At 38.0% G+C, this 15,625-nt stretch overlaps 1 protein-coding gene across 1 annotated transcript in view; it reads left to right on the forward strand.

The window, feature by feature from the left end:
* Window positions 1-8,319, forward strand: part of EPC2 (enhancer of polycomb homolog 2 (Drosophila)) — a 173,300-nt gene extending 164,981 nt beyond the window's left edge. The window contains exons 11-14 of the mRNA XM_006880762.1: window positions 2,644-2,780; window positions 4,499-4,658; window positions 5,796-6,129; window positions 7,057-8,319. Of these exons, the coding sequence (XP_006880824.1) occupies window positions 2,644-2,780; window positions 4,499-4,658; window positions 5,796-6,129; window positions 7,057-7,129 (704 nt within the window). The 3' untranslated portion in view covers window positions 7,130-8,319. The remainder of the gene's footprint in view (window positions 1-2,643; window positions 2,781-4,498; window positions 4,659-5,795; window positions 6,130-7,056) is intronic.
* Window positions 8,320-15,625: the final 7,306 nt, after the last annotated feature.

A 15,625-nucleotide genomic window follows, 5' to 3' on the forward strand; every position in this document is an offset into this window, starting at 1 on the left:
ATATATATTTATTTATTTCAAGATCAGCTGTACCTAAGTGATTGGATTTCTTTCTGAGTTCTCGGATCAGTTCTGCAGCATGGTTGCTGTAGCAGTACCTTGCTGTTTGATTACATTTGAGATCAGCAAATGTAAGGCTTTTTACTTTGTGTTTCTTCTTTAGTGGTGCTTTCCTTAGCCAGAGTCTCTTTCCATTTAGAGTTGGTGATTACTTTTTTGGTATCTTTGAAAAATGGTGACAGAGTCTGGATTAGGATGGCATTTATATCTGTAGATTACTTTTGGTATTGTTGATATCTTTACAATATTATGTCTTCTGATCCATGTGTATCAGTTTATATTTTGATGATAATGTCCATCTCCAAGGACTAAGATTTTCTTGCATAGTTGAATAAACTGCTGTTTGTCACTTGTTTGGGGAGGCACCAGTGGTTTGTTGACAGCTACTCAGCTAAAGTTGGTGATTGGAACCCACCCAGTGGTGCAGTGAAAGAAAGGACTGGTGTTCTGCTTCTTAATTTTACAACTTTACAGCCAAGAAACCTTGTGAAATTGTTCTCTGTAATACATAGGCTCTTTGTAAGCTAGATCCTACTTACTTAATTAAAACCTCTGGGGGAAGAATATATAATCTACTTTAAACTCCTTTAGGTAACATTAATTAGTTCAATTGCATCTAAGTTGGCTCACATTAGTTACTATCTTACCTTCCTCCCCACCCCCCGACTTTACTATATAACTTTACGTATGTAACTGGAGACCTTCTGAATAGTCTGAAAAAGAAGAAATAATGCACTGAAATAAACTTACTGTGGTTACAGCATATATTCTGATGTGATTTGACATTACCTTTATTTTTAACTCTAAAAATGTACTGATGTCTTTGGAAAATAGCTTTATATCCTCTCTAAATCCGTGTATTGGTAATTTGTTTAACAAGACAAAGATTCTCACCACTGGACCAATTGGCAGCATCAGGATGGATGGTGAAGAGATTGAGATTGTTCACAGCTTTAGTTTGCCTGGCTCCACAGTCAACACTCTTGGCACCAGTAGCCAGGAAATTAAAAGACATGTTACAATGGGAAAGTCTGCTGTTAGCAGTAATGGTGTCTCTTTGGAGACTAAGGCGCGTCTGATACAGGTCATGGTCTGTGCAATCACTTGTTATGCATCAGAGAGTTGGACAGTGACTAAAGAGGCTAAAAGGAGAATTGATGCCTTTGAGCTGTGGTGCGGGAGAACAGTATTGAATGTACCATGGACTGCTAGGAAAACAAACAGATTTATCCTGGAAAGGGTTATACTGGGTGGCTCCTTGGAGGCAAGGATTCTGAGGCTCTGTCTGACATACTTTGGACATGTTTTAAGGAGAGACCAGTCCTTGGAGAGGAACATCATGCTTGGGAGGATGGAGGGACAGCGCAGGAGGGGAAGACTCTCTATGAGATGGATTAATTCAGTGACTGGGATAATTGGGATGGGTGTGTCAGAGACAGTGCGATTGGCACAGGACAGAGCAGAGTTTAGGACTGTTGTACATGGATGGGGTCACGATGAGTCGCAGGCGACTCAACGGCACATAACAACAACAACATCAAAGAAGTAAGGGTTTTTTTTTCCCTGCAGAAACCTTTAGCGTTATTAAACATTGTCTATAGTAAAAAGTTTGCACAAATTAGGCTCTTGTTTCACACAGACTGTTGAGTGACATTGGTGACTCTTTGATAGCATGTCAGCATCATCTGTAATTGTATTCTGGTCCTATTTCACGTAGTCAGGATTCCTTACCACCTTATCCTCTCATCTTTACTTGTGAGTGATTGTTGACCTGTAGATCCTGGGTAGATGATTTTCTTAATGTGGCATTGTACTCACAGATAATGTCCTTTATTTTGTGCCAATCTGTTCTTTTGCTTAAAAAAAAACACCAAAAACACACCAAACCAAAAAACAGAACTGAGAATTTCTAGCTTGTCTTCTAAGCAGAGGTTTTACATGTCTTGTATTTATTTGCAGCCCACTAACTTTTAACATACTTAGGTCACAGAATAATTAATTATGTCTGATGATAAAGCTTTATTTTTAGAAGTACATTTCTGGTTTTTAGCTACTATTTTTATAGACAGGGGTTTTTTGGTTGCCTAATAAACTATTATTTATGGGTTTGTTAGATGAATATATTTGTCCTCTGATTTGTAATTAAAGTATATTCACTATATTGTCATACATGAAAATTCATACTCACTGTAAAATTAATAGTCTTTCAGCCTGTTTTATTATTAAGGGCATATATATCTTGTTCATTATTAATTTACCAGTAAATTAAAAGTTTTTCTCATTACATAGAATAATGGGCTTAAATCCTTCATAGATACTAAGTCCATATAAAAATATAATTGTTCTTAGAACTATGTTATGTAGTAAAAACTATAGGAATATTTTTCTGCTCATAGTACCAACGATGTCATGGATATCAGTACATATAGCCCAGTTTTGCTGAAAGATGTACCATTTTTATTGTGTGCTAAACTGATGATTTGTCATTTGTAATTACCTTTCATCTTGTTTCTGTTAATTCTACTTGAGTTATTAAAGATGCTTTAAAATTTACTTATTTTTGAAATCAATGTCCTTTACCAGTGGCAGGGGGTATCACAGAAGAGCAATTTCAGACACATCAACAGCAGTTAGTTCAAATGCAAAGGCAGCAACTTGCTCAGCTTCAGCAGAAACAGCAATCTCAGCATTCCTCGCAACAGACACATCCAAAAGCACAGGTAAGCCGGCCTGTTTTTATTGTGCTTGTGTCTTTTCCTTTGTTTCCTAATGATGTACTTTCATTCCATTTTAGTCAAGTTTTGGAAAGTAACCTTGCTCTTGCCACTCTTTTTTTCTTTAATTTTTATTTTATATTGGTTTGCTTACAAAGTTCATATACATTGTTTTTCATATTGTCCTTCATTTACATTGTCTTTCTCATTCATTATGTTGCATTGAGTTTTTTAATTCATTATGTTCTAGAAAATTAATCACCATTGATATATGCCCACCATTACACTGTCTTGATTTTGAGATTATAACTTAAATTTCTTTCTAGGTAATTTAGATCATTTTATTTCTGAACTTGAGAGCTCTTTTATATCCCAGGGCCTGCTATCCCAGGGACATGCCTCTCTGGTGGTTCAAATACACCAGCCGCTCCATGCGAGAAAGCTGGGCAGACTCCTGCCTGGGGTTGTACACATCTGAAACCCAGTGGATGTACAGCTGTGGTTTGATTCTGACTCAGTGGCAGTGAGTTTGAGTTTTGAGTTTCTGAACTAGTCCAGTAACATTTATGTGTTCAATAATATTTTCTTAAAAGTGCATTAAAGCCAAATACCATTTTCATTTAGCAAAGTATAATGACCTTTTTTTTTCTTTTAAGCTATTGAGAATTCATAGAAGTAATTACATAGTTTTAGAACCATCATCTTCGACCCATCCACCCCAAAACCTTTGTTTTGTTTTAAAGGATACACTTTGCTTAACCCTTCTTAAAGTGCTGTGTGGCTATGCTTCATGAGCTGAAAGAGAATGATCTTGAATTGTGTGATAAATCTAATCCGGATAGCCTATTGCTGCTTTGAATCACATGTTCTGTAGAAAAGTCTTAACCTCCAGGAGAATTTCCTGATAGACACCTAGGAGAAGTCACTAGAGATATAAATAAAAATACCTCCTAAAATTGTAATTGGGAAGTATATTCAAAATTGAGGTATCCGAGGAAAAAATGTATTGTACTTCTTCATTTATTTTGCTATAAATGTCTCACTTTGATTCTCAATTTGTTACTTCATTGGTTAATCAATTTCTCAAGTATTGACATTAACTCACTAGTATCTATGAACTGTGAAGCCAGGATCTTTCCCCTAGACCTTCAGGTTATCTTCATAAAGTTAGTCTCCGTCCTCAAAAGCTAGAAAGCATGATAAAAGTATTTCTTGGAAGGATATACATTGAACTTGATTAACAAGCCCAGCAATAATGTAAATCTCTACTGTAGAGCACGTGGTACACAACTGTGACTCCTTCATGGATCTGGGGCTGATCTACAGTCTAAAGCTCTTGCCTTTTAAAAACAGTTAATTTGTTTCATATTAGAGTCAAGAAAGAATGGTTCTTTAACTCTCCCTTGTTGTGTTTTCTGCATCTCAGTAGTCACTCTAATATTCACAGCAATATTGGGTCAAGATATATTTTCAGATTGAGGCAAAAATTACTGTTCATCATCTTTAGGTAATTTCAGAAGCCCTCGGTCTCTAAGTTGTCAAATATGTTAAACCTATTAATTCTGTGTCCACCATGGTAGCCACTCTATTTTTACTTCCCTCACAAGGCTCTCTTAGGTCTCTATCTAAACTCTTGTAACAGTTCTGGATGAGAAAGGCAGATTCTTTAGAATATTCTTCAAATGACATGGAAAACTGAAAGTTTAACTTGGTTCATGGTACAGGGCTCAAGCACCTCTGACTGTGTGTCTAAAACACTCGACTCAGCCAGCGCCCACTTTGCTGCATCGGCAGTGGTCAGTGCACCTGTTCCAAGTCGCAGTGAGGTCGCCAAGGAACAGAACACCAGCCACAACAACATCAACGGCGTTGTCCAGCCTTCAGGTAAAGCTGTGCTCTCACTTGGCACTACTAGCTTGAAGTTATAATTTCATTTATTTGATTTGAGGTATGGGATTTTTTGTTTGTTTTTTAAATACTGGTTTACTTAAAAAGTTGATTGTTTTTCACACAAGATCTTTCCCATTTCCTTAACCTCCCTGTGCCCATCAAATTGTGTGACCCTGTGATTAACCCCCAACCTCGACTCTGCCCATCCTAACCCCTCTGCTCCTTCCCTACACCCCTTAGATCTTCATACATGTTTTACTAGTTATCTATTTCTACAATAATGTTATGCTGTGTGTTGTATTGGATGTAGGTTTAAAAAAAATTATTACAGCTTCAAGGAGAAAACTGTAAAATAGATCAGTCTGTATTCTTTGGGCTGTCGATGGTGTGGGGAATGGTTAGGTTATTATTAGAACTCACATAGAGCCTACTTTTCTCTGTTTCCCCTTGTACTTGCTGTTGGCGATTTAGGTAACTTCTCCACCCCTCCTAGTATCATCTTCATATTATTGGTTACCTCACACCTTGGGAAACTCATCAAGCTAATCAGTGATTGTAGTGAATCATCCATGCAGTGATAAAAAGTTGATATATAATCCAAATGACCTGATGACAAATTAGCAACAGGCTTTACCTACACATTCACACATTAATTGGCATCCCTGACTTCGTCAGTTACGACGTTACTGTGGTACTGTCTAACATACATACAAGATCCAGATTGCCCATCCCTACTTACATTTATGCATCTCCAAATTCTTAAGGAAATAAATCTGTCGTTTCTCTTCACCCTCAACTTCCATGAAGAAACTCTAACCTGAGTTTCCCTGCCTTGTTATATTTATCTCCAAAGTTCTGAGAAAGAGAGGCAACAGGATAATTGCACATCCCTTCTGTTCAGTCCAGTAGAAAGAGACTAACTTTGAAGTTGTAACAGATCCGTACATGATACCTACTGATCAGAAGGTCTCTTTTGAGAGACCATTTGTGAAAATTTAACTTGGTATTAATAAGATTCTAAATGTTTGTGTCCCATGTGCTTGCTGTTAAACTTGTTGTTTTTTAAAACTTTTATCTGTATGTCCCATAACATGAATTGGATGAGTTTTTATGTTTTTCCCTCTTTTCTAGGAACCTCTAAAACATTATACTCCACCAACATGGCTTTATCATCCAGCCCAGGGATTTCAGCTGTACAACTTGTAAGGACAGTTGGCCACACCACTACAAACCACTTAATCCCAGCATTGTGCACAAGCAGTCCTCAAACACTTCCCATGAACAATTCCTGCCTGACAAATGCAGTGCACCTCAATAACGTCAGTGTTGTTTCTCCAGTCAATGTGCATATCAATACAAGGACTTCAGCACCATCGCCAACAGCCTTAAAACTTGCCACAGTTGCTGCCAGTATGGACAGAGTGCCAAAGGTTACTCCCAGCAGTGCCATCAGCAGCATAACAAGGTGTGTGTAGGGGGTGGGGGGGTGTTCTTTAAGTTTCACTCTGTTTATTTTTACTATCCTACGGCAGGAAAGAGATTTTGTTGTTGTTGTTCACTACTGGAGCAGTAGACATCTGTTGACAGCTATTGAGGATCTTATTCAAAGCTCTGGCTTTGATTATTTGAGGTGGCTACTAGAAGATTTAACTGCTAACAAGGATTTTTTTTCTTTAAAAAAATCAATTTGATGAATGTATCAAAGCTTTTAAACTGCTTTTTTGTAGTGTAGACAGTCTCAAAGGTTCAAGAGTTATTTCATACCAGAGTTTATGCTTTTTCAACATCTTGCACAAAGAATATTTAAAATATTCTATGATTAGATTAATATTGAGAATTTTCTGAGATTAATGAAATCTATTTTAGAGTGTGATGGTTACACTTTCCCCCTGTGGTACAAGGAGAACAGTGAATGAGGGGCAGGGAAAGGGGGAAAACCAAAAAGGCTTTATATGCATTGCTAAGTACATGCATGTCCTTAATACCAAAAAGAGGAGAAAGTTAAGTAATATTATACTGCCAATGATTGTTGATGGGTTTTTGATATTTTACACTCCATCTATTTGGGGGGGGGGCGCTCTTAAACAGCCTTCTAAAAGAGTTATATCTTAGGAGTAAGTACTTATATCTTAAAAGTAATTAAGTTTATTGTAGATTATCTGTTAAAATATTAGATTATCATCTCTCCTGAATAATAAAGTGATGGGCTTTCTGAGCTGGTGAGAGCAAATCCCACTTTCTCCTTCCTATCTAGAAAAGATTAAGAGTGTAGAGTATTCATGTGAAATACATGTTTAGTTGTAGTTACCTAATAAATATCTCTATAAAGATCAAGTATCTGTAAATATCCTAAAGGGGTTTTAAGCTAATTTGACTCTTTGCCTTCTTACAGAGAGAACCATGAACCAGAAAGATTGGGTTTAAATGGAATAGCAGAGACAACAGTAGCCATGGAAGTGACCTAACTTCAAAGTGTGTGGCTTTGACCTGTGCTGATGGTGTGCAGTCACTCATATTCCAGCTGAATGCAAAAGGTGGTACTCTGTGGATCACAGAGTTTTACAGTGGACCTAAATGGACTATAGTATATCGGATGTTAAATCGATATATAATGTATATTTTGTAAAATTGGGAAAATCACTACCTTGTAAAATAGTTTATTTGTATCATCAATATTATTTCTGTTACTTGAATAGTAGATATTCATCATCATGCTTTTGCACTTGAATTTGCAACTGAATGGATTTTAAAAAATAATTCTTTAATGGGATCATGAGCATGAAATGGGATCCTGCATCACTTGTTTTATCTATTTATTTTGCCATGTTTACATTTTGTATCTTGTAAAAATAAATCCAACTTTGTGTCTAAAAACTTAAAGATTCATAGCTAGGAAATGAAATTCTTGTAATTTTTTTCTAAAGGAACTGTAAAGTTTTCACTTGGTTCATTTTGTTTCACAATTTGACTAGATGGACTTTTTGGTAAATACTTTAGTGGCATTTCACTGTCAAATATGAAGTTCAAGGCAAAATAGTATTTTCTATTACTGTGCAGGGGAAAGGGATGGATCGATACATGCAAATTTAATGTAGTAACTCACTTTTCCATATATTTTGAATGTATATTTCTATTTATAATACCAGTTTATAAAAAAAATAATTACACAGGAAAAATGACTAGGAAAATTATGCATCTAGCACATTTAAACTGTGCAGATAAGAAAATTTTTCAAGGATTACATTTTATCTGAAGACTGCATATTTTAACTGGCTTTAAAACTGTAACACACCACATAAAGGATATTTTACCAGGTATGTATTGCATCATATCATTGCAATAATTATTGGAAGTCTAGATATCGAGCCATCCCAGGTGTTGGGAGGGGGGAGGGTTGTGGCAAGATTGTCTTTTCCATTTTGGAGAGTTTTCCTGTGGCTACAAGGCAAGTAACGGGTTGGAAAAAGTCTGACTGTAAGCGTTGGACACCTTCATAGTATAGTGTTTTAGTGACTTTTTTTATACGGTTCTTGTAAATTAGATACGTGTAGTGGTGTTTCAGAATGTTTGTTTATGCACTAGTTCAGACAACTTTCCCTGTTACTTGTTCTTGATAAGTGAAAACTGCAGGGAAATAAAAATACATATCAAAACATGGACATGCTGCATATGTGTTTATTTCACAATGTGCACACAGTATAAGTGGAAATTAAAGGGAGATAGCACTTAACAGCACTTTCCATTTTCACAGTGCTTACCAAGCATTAATGAAAAGAATTATAAGAAGCTCATCTGAGGGCATCTTATTGGGTTTCAGATAATCCAATATAAACTACCTTTGATATGAAAAGTTCTTAAAATATTTTACAGAATGTAAGTAATTTGCAGTATACCATTCATTGAACTCTCATAAATGAGCCTCATTTTATAAATAAAGTTGAGAGTAGAATTATATTGCAAGGGGTTTTGTCAAGTAAGTACTGGGAAATGTAAATATTTTTAATGAATACAATTAAAACCATTTCAAACTTACATAATTTTATACTTTACATTTTTATATCTGCAGTCCTGAAAGTTGTAAATTGATGTGTCCGTTGAATTAATGGGCCAAGATATCTGCTGAGTGGTTTTATTCAGGTCTTCAGTGTGTAAAACAATTCGTGGCCAAAATCCTAGGAAAAAGAGAATAAATCTCATTTCCTCATTGGTTGTGACCTGAGAGGCCCCATGCTCGTTTCTGCCATACTACCTCTGGAGTTACTCATTGCTGATTATATATAAAGGAAATAATTTTTATTTGATATGTATTATGACTGTGTTCATTCCGCTTATAGTTGGATGTTTCTCCTTGCTATAAAGAACTTAAATAACTTTAGTGCCAATTTTGGAGATCCCTCCCCTCCCCCATTTTACTGAAGTAAAGCATGAAATGAATTTGCCTTATGTGATATTACATGTCTTAAATAATTTAAGTAAAATGAAAGAACGATCCTTCTGTATAGTTTCTAAAGGTGGTGACAAATCGGAACCTATCAAAGACTGGTGACTAATTTATTTATTCCTTTTGCAGTGAAATAGACAAGTCTTCCTTATTTTGATGGTTGTAACTGTTTCATAGGTGGCATTTCCGTTAGTTGCATATACACTTTTACGATGTATTTCAACACTTAAGGACAGATCATTGTTTTCACCTTATTAAATTAAAGACTATTTTGCCCTGCCCCTCCATTGGGCAGTACCACCATTGCTTGGTTTTCTGAGGAACTAATAATGGTATTTATAAACGAGTAATCTTTCTAGTAAGAATCTGTGGGGAATGTTTCTGGTGGAGAGAGAGAGAGAGTGTGTGAGTGTGTGTGTGTGTGTGTGTGTGTGTGAGAATTTACAGGAGTAATTCGTGTGTTAAAGAGAACTCGTGCTTTTTTATTTTTAAGAAAATACCCTTTACTTTCTCAGTAATTCTAGGTCATCATTACTACCTATTATTGTGATAAAGCTCCAAGTGTATCAGACATTATAGTACATACTCATTCTTTTGTAAAAGACCATGAGGAAAAATTAAAATGTTTAGAGAACAAGTTGAAAGAATACACACACACACACACAAGTCTATAAGTTGGGGTCTTGGTTGGTTGGTTTGGTTTTTGCATTTTTAGAAATAGAGGATATCCTATTTCTTACTGTGCTTCAGTGTTTTCTTATCACCAAGTTTGATCTTGGATGGAACAGGAGGGGGAGCGGATGAGGATGTGAGAGGACTGGCATTTCAGACGCTTCCCTTTGGAATGTACTTCTGTGTATAATGCTCTCCCTTTGGACAGATTCTGTTGATCTGTGATAAGCTTTTGACTGAAATGTCTTGTTTTCCTTTCACTAACCTGGAAAATTGAATTTCAGAAAGTAAAGATGTCTCAAATAATTCTGAATATTTTCTCTTCTGAGATAGGAAATGCTGCTTTTTTTTTTTTTTTTTTAACCAAAAGGATAAGCAGCATAAAACCAGCTAACATCATGGAACACACAGTACTCCTCATAACTTTTTCATTTGGTCCTAACAGCAGTTCTGTAAAATACTATTGTTATTTCCAGTTTACAGGTGAGAAAAAGGAAGTTTAGAAATGTTGCACTTCTAGTCTTATTTCACACAGGAGTATGTTCTGGAGTCAGGAATGGAAACTTAGCCAACCACCATAGTTCTCTAGCCACTACCCTTCCATGTTGGCTCCTCAGAGGAAGTGCTTCTTGGTTCACTTACTGGTGGCCTTGTATACAGTTACTTAGAAAACAGCTGTCCCCACTCACTCATACCACTGGGCAATTCATGTGTGTTGGTTTGTTTTGCTTCCACACTGACTCTATTAGTGCTTGTAGCTTTCAGCTCTCTGCCAAACAAACCGAAACCAATCAGTGTGTCTTTACTCTGCCAGTTCTATGCAGTCAGGCCAAGAAAGAGGGAACTGTGTCATCCAGGACCTGGCTGAGTTTATTTGCCTCTCTCTGTTCCTGAAACTGCATGAAGGATGTCTTGGTGAAGGTATATGCATACCTGTGGCCCACCTGTCACTGTTTGCTTACCAAGGAAGTAAATGAAGTGAGTTTGTAGCCTAGGCATGTAGATAGTCTGGGGCTTTCCCCATTCCCACCAAGTCAGTGTCATCAAAGCCAAATCAAGTATGTTATATCAAGTATGTACCATAGAGTCAGGACCAACCCATAGCTGACCCTCTAGCAGGTTTTCAGAGGCAGTTAATTGAACGGGAGGAGATTGCCCATCCTTCTGGTGTCCTCGAACCACGTGCCTTCAGGATTGCAGCACAGCTTCTTGCCACTAAGCCACCAATTATATAACCTTGTATAATGGATTTGTGCTGAATTAATTCTAATCAACTTCAGTGACTTCAAGTTAATAGAGGGTACCATGAGCAGACCAAGCAGACAAATTTGAAAGAAGCTAGCTTCTTTGTCATGTAAGTGGTTGGTAGTTTTATCATCTTGATAGCTCTGAACTTGCCTTATACAGCAAGTAGGTGGAACTAGATACTCAACATTTCTGCCAGTTCTGATGCTGTAAAAAATCTAGTTTTTCCCACCTTCAGAAAAGTCACTTCCTTCTATTGCCAGTGACCATTCACTTACTATTGTTATGTACCATCAAGTTGGGAACAACTTTTATTTGGCTCTTGAACAGGTTTTCAGAGGCAGTTAATTGCAAAAAAAAAAACCACCCACCTTTTTTTCTATGGAGCAGCTGGTGGATTTGAACTGCTTACCTTTGAGTTAGCAACACAACTTACCACTAACCCACCAGAGCTCCCTTCCTATTATTGTTGGTGATGGTGGTGGTATGTGCCATTGATTCATAGCGACACTATGTACACTGTCTCTGAAACCTGTCCTATCCTGAGCCAATCTAGTTTCCATCACACCTATCCCCATTACCCTAGTCACTGAGTCAGTTTATCTCATCCAGGGTCTTCCTCTTCTGCATCCTCCAACCACCAAAGCATGATGTCCTCCAGTGCCTGGTCCCTCCTGGCAACATGCCCAAAGTGTGTGTGCCATAATTTCAAAATCTTTGCCTCCAGGAAGCAACTTAGTTTCACCCTCTCCAAGACAGACCTGTTTGTGCTCTTGACAATCTGTAGCATGTTCAACACTCTTCTCCAGCACCACAGTTCAGAGGCATCAGTTCTTCTGTCATTCTTAGTCATTATCCCACTCTCTGATAATTATGAAGACCATGGCACCCTTAGTCTCCAGACTGACATCATTGCTCATCAGTACTCTGGAGAGGTCCCTGGCTGCAGACTTTCCCAGTACAATTCATCTTTTGATTTCCTGACTTCTAGTGCCAAGAGTGTTAATTGTGAAACAAAGCAACCTGAAATTGTTAACAGTCTCAATGTCTTCTCTATCATGATGCTGCCATTTGGCCCCGTAGTGAGGTTGAGTTTCAATCTTAAAGAGAATCCACTTGACAAATTTAGGCTCTGAACCCCCTATTTGAAACATAAGTAAGCTATTTGTAGTTTACTGCATAGCTCCTTTATTACTGCATATTTAAATAAAACTTACTGTTGTATGTAAGTCTATAGACTTAACATTACAGGGTAAGTAGATGGTAAAATTTCTCAACATTGACACCCCTTCGTAGAGAATGCCTGCCTTATAGCAATAACCTTTCATACTGAACTGAAGAGGGTAACTCCAATTACTTAAAAGTTTCTCCTTCAGAAGAACTGTCTGGAAGGAATTTATGATTAAGCTTTAAATGTATGACAGCATTTGGGAACAAGGGGTGCATTGCAGGGTGAGCTGGAGAAGGGTGGGCTAACAAAATGTGGAACAATGAATTTAAAAATTCCCCTTCAGTGAACAAAGCGTCGACTTGATAAACAGAATTTAAATGTGTCATTTTCCACTTCCCAGTGTTTGAAACCTTTAACCATTAGTGATGATCACTGTGCCCTCCCTCTGCTCAGGCTCAAGACCTCTGGGAGTCACTGGCACACGCTGCCCCTCTCTTAACATCTCTGGTGTGCTCCTCTTGCTGACACAATACGTTTTATCAGTGGCCAGGTGAGCTCAGATTAGGCAAAGCCAAAATACAGACCTTGAGTTTATAACACAATAGATTCGGAAAGGATCTGTGGCAAGGTTTTTTGCAGTGTAGTAAATTACCACAAAATAGGAACACATGTGTTACTATCTCCTGCATTGTTACAGGGATGCTGGAATAGAGAAGGCTACACTTCCACACTCTCAAGTTGGCAGAATTCATTCCTGGGGGCTGTAGAATTCATGGACAAAGCTGCTTCGAAGTCAGCAGTGAGTGGAGTGCTGCTCTAAGTCTCTCCAGAAAATCCCATTATGTGCTGTTGCCTTGGAACCAACTTAGAGCTGACCCTGTGGCTTAGGTTTAGAGGCAATAAGTCATACAGGAGGAGATTTCCCACGTGCTGATCCAGCTGATGGATTCCAGTAACCTGCCATTGGGTTCCCAGTGCAGCTCTTTACCACGAGGTCAAGTTGATAAAACTGCCTTATAGGGTGTCCAAGGCTGAAATCTTCATGGGAGCAGTCAGTGGGTTTGAGTCACTGCTGTCTTCCCCTCCAAATTTATCCTGTGCTGTTGTCCTACCTCTTTGACTTCACTTAATCCCACTGGTGGATCTGAACCTTGACTTTAGGAAATTCTTTCATGCCTCGTTGACTTTTAGCTATGCCTGTAGCTTCTGATCTTTCAGAATGCAATGATGGATACACTCAATTATATATGTAGAGACAGCTACCTGGCCAAGAGATCCATGTTTATGCTCACTCTAAGTAAAGATGATCCCAGAGTATGGAAAATTATCCAGTATGATCACTAAAAAGTGCAGCATCAGGTTGGATGAAAATCTCATTAATCTGTGATATGGTGGTTACTGACAACCTTGTTTGCTGGAAGTGAAGACTTGAAGCTCTTAACTGAATAAAGAAGATAGAAAAAGAATTTATGCCTTTGAGCTCTGGTGTTGGAGAAGAGCACTAAACATCCCATGGACAGTCAAGAGAATGAATAGATAAATCTTGTAGAGGATAAACCAGAATGCTCTTTGGAGGTAAGAATGATGAGGCTTTGTCTCACATACTTTGAGTTTATTGCTAAGAGGGGCTATTGCTTGGAGACGTGCATGATACTGTGAAGGGTAGAGGGTTGGCTGAAGGAAAGGAAGACCCCCAACGAGGTAGATTGACTTGGTGGTGACTGCTACATTGGGCTCTTGAGTGTCAGGAAGTGTGAGGAGGACATAGGATAGAACAGAGTTCAGGTCTTTTGTTGATAGGGTCCCTATGAGTTGTATTTAACTCGAAGCACCTAACAATAACAATTTGGAGAGTAGATGAGGCAAAACAATACCACTCAATGCAAATTAAGTTTTAGCTTAAACAGTCCCAAGGTACAATTTCTCAATTAGGCTCTGGTTTCAATTCAGCAAGCAGCTTTTCCTTCCATCATCAAAGGCGTGAGCACAAACCCTTAACTGTGACCAGCACAGAAGCCTTAGATCACGTTGCCACAGTTTCTCCAGCGCAAGGCCATAGTCTCTCCACCACCATCACCAGGATCTCATTCTCATGAGGGTCTGCCTCTCCTAAGTCTTGCAGCCACAAGTCTTGCTACTCAGTGTGGGAAGCATTCGCTCTTATCTTAGTCTCACAGCTCTTTGTAATTTGCAAGACCATGTGTCTGCAGTTAAGGTAGCTGAAGACCAGAGACGGCTTAATAAGTAATGGCTTTAAAAAAGCCAACTTTTAACAAGCCATAGGATTTTGTTTGGTAGTTTTGGGTTGGGGGATTTTGTTGTTGTTGTTGTTGTTTTTAAATTGTGGTTTTCATTCAGTCATTCACATACATTTTGTTTAGTAACAGTACTTTATCAATGTCATTTCTTAAAAACATCAGAAGTATTATATTTTAGGGCATTATTTTTATCGTAGGAGTACGCAATGAGGGTTGCAGAGTGGATTATATTTGGGGAGGTGCGGGGGTGGGGATTGTGTACCAATGAGGGAGTTTTGCTTTTCAAGGAGAGGAGCAAAGGGGGGGGAGGGGTTTGTGTGGGGAGAAGGGTGGTGCAACAATGAATGAATGGAATCCCAAAATCTCTAGATATTCATTGAAATGAAAAATAAACAACCTAAATTTAAAATAAAATAAAATAAAAATCAAATCTTCATTATATCTTGCTTCTCCTTTCACTTTATCCATCCATCCACTAATTTTTGTACCTCTCTGTCTTCTTTCCTATCCCTGTCAACATTCCTATCTGTGTGTAAACCTTCCCTTTGCTGTTTTTTTCAGACGCATGCAAAAGTGAAATAATGAACAAAGAAGAATTAGTGCATTTGAATGATGGTGTTGACAAAGAATATTCTATTCCCTCTCATATACTTTGTCAGGAGAGACCTATCCCTGAAGAATAACGTCATGCTTGGAAAATTCGAAGGTCAGTGGAAAAAAAGACCTTCAGTGAATTGGAGTGATTGCAAAATGGACTCCCAACTCAGAATGATTTTGAGGATGGCTCCACAAAGCAGTGTTTTGTTTATTGTGCATAAGGTTGCTATGAGTGCAACCTCTACAGTAATACCTACAGCAACATCTTTTTAGGCCAGCATTTCCTCTTCAGAGAATGACTCTTAGGGATCCTATCTAAAAGTCCTCTCTGTTATTCTCTGTCGCAGCTGTGAAGGAAATAATTTCTATTATTGGTGAAGAGATTGAGATTGTTCACAGCTTTAGTTTGCTTGGCTCCAAAGTCAACACTCTTGGTACCAGTAGCCAGGAAATTAAAAGACATATTACGATGGGAAAGTCTGCTGTTAGGGACCTCCCCAAAGTACTGAAGAGCAGTGGTGTCACTCTGGAGACTAAGGTGCTTCTGATACAGGCCACGGTCTTTGCTATCACTTGT

This window comes from Elephantulus edwardii, unplaced genomic scaffold (assembly GCF_000299155.1).
Source record: "Elephantulus edwardii isolate Elephantulus edwardi_28Jun2011 unplaced genomic scaffold, EleEdw1.0 scaffold00010, whole genome shotgun sequence".
Classification (NCBI taxonomy): domain Eukaryota; kingdom Metazoa; phylum Chordata; class Mammalia; order Macroscelidea; family Macroscelididae; genus Elephantulus; species Elephantulus edwardii.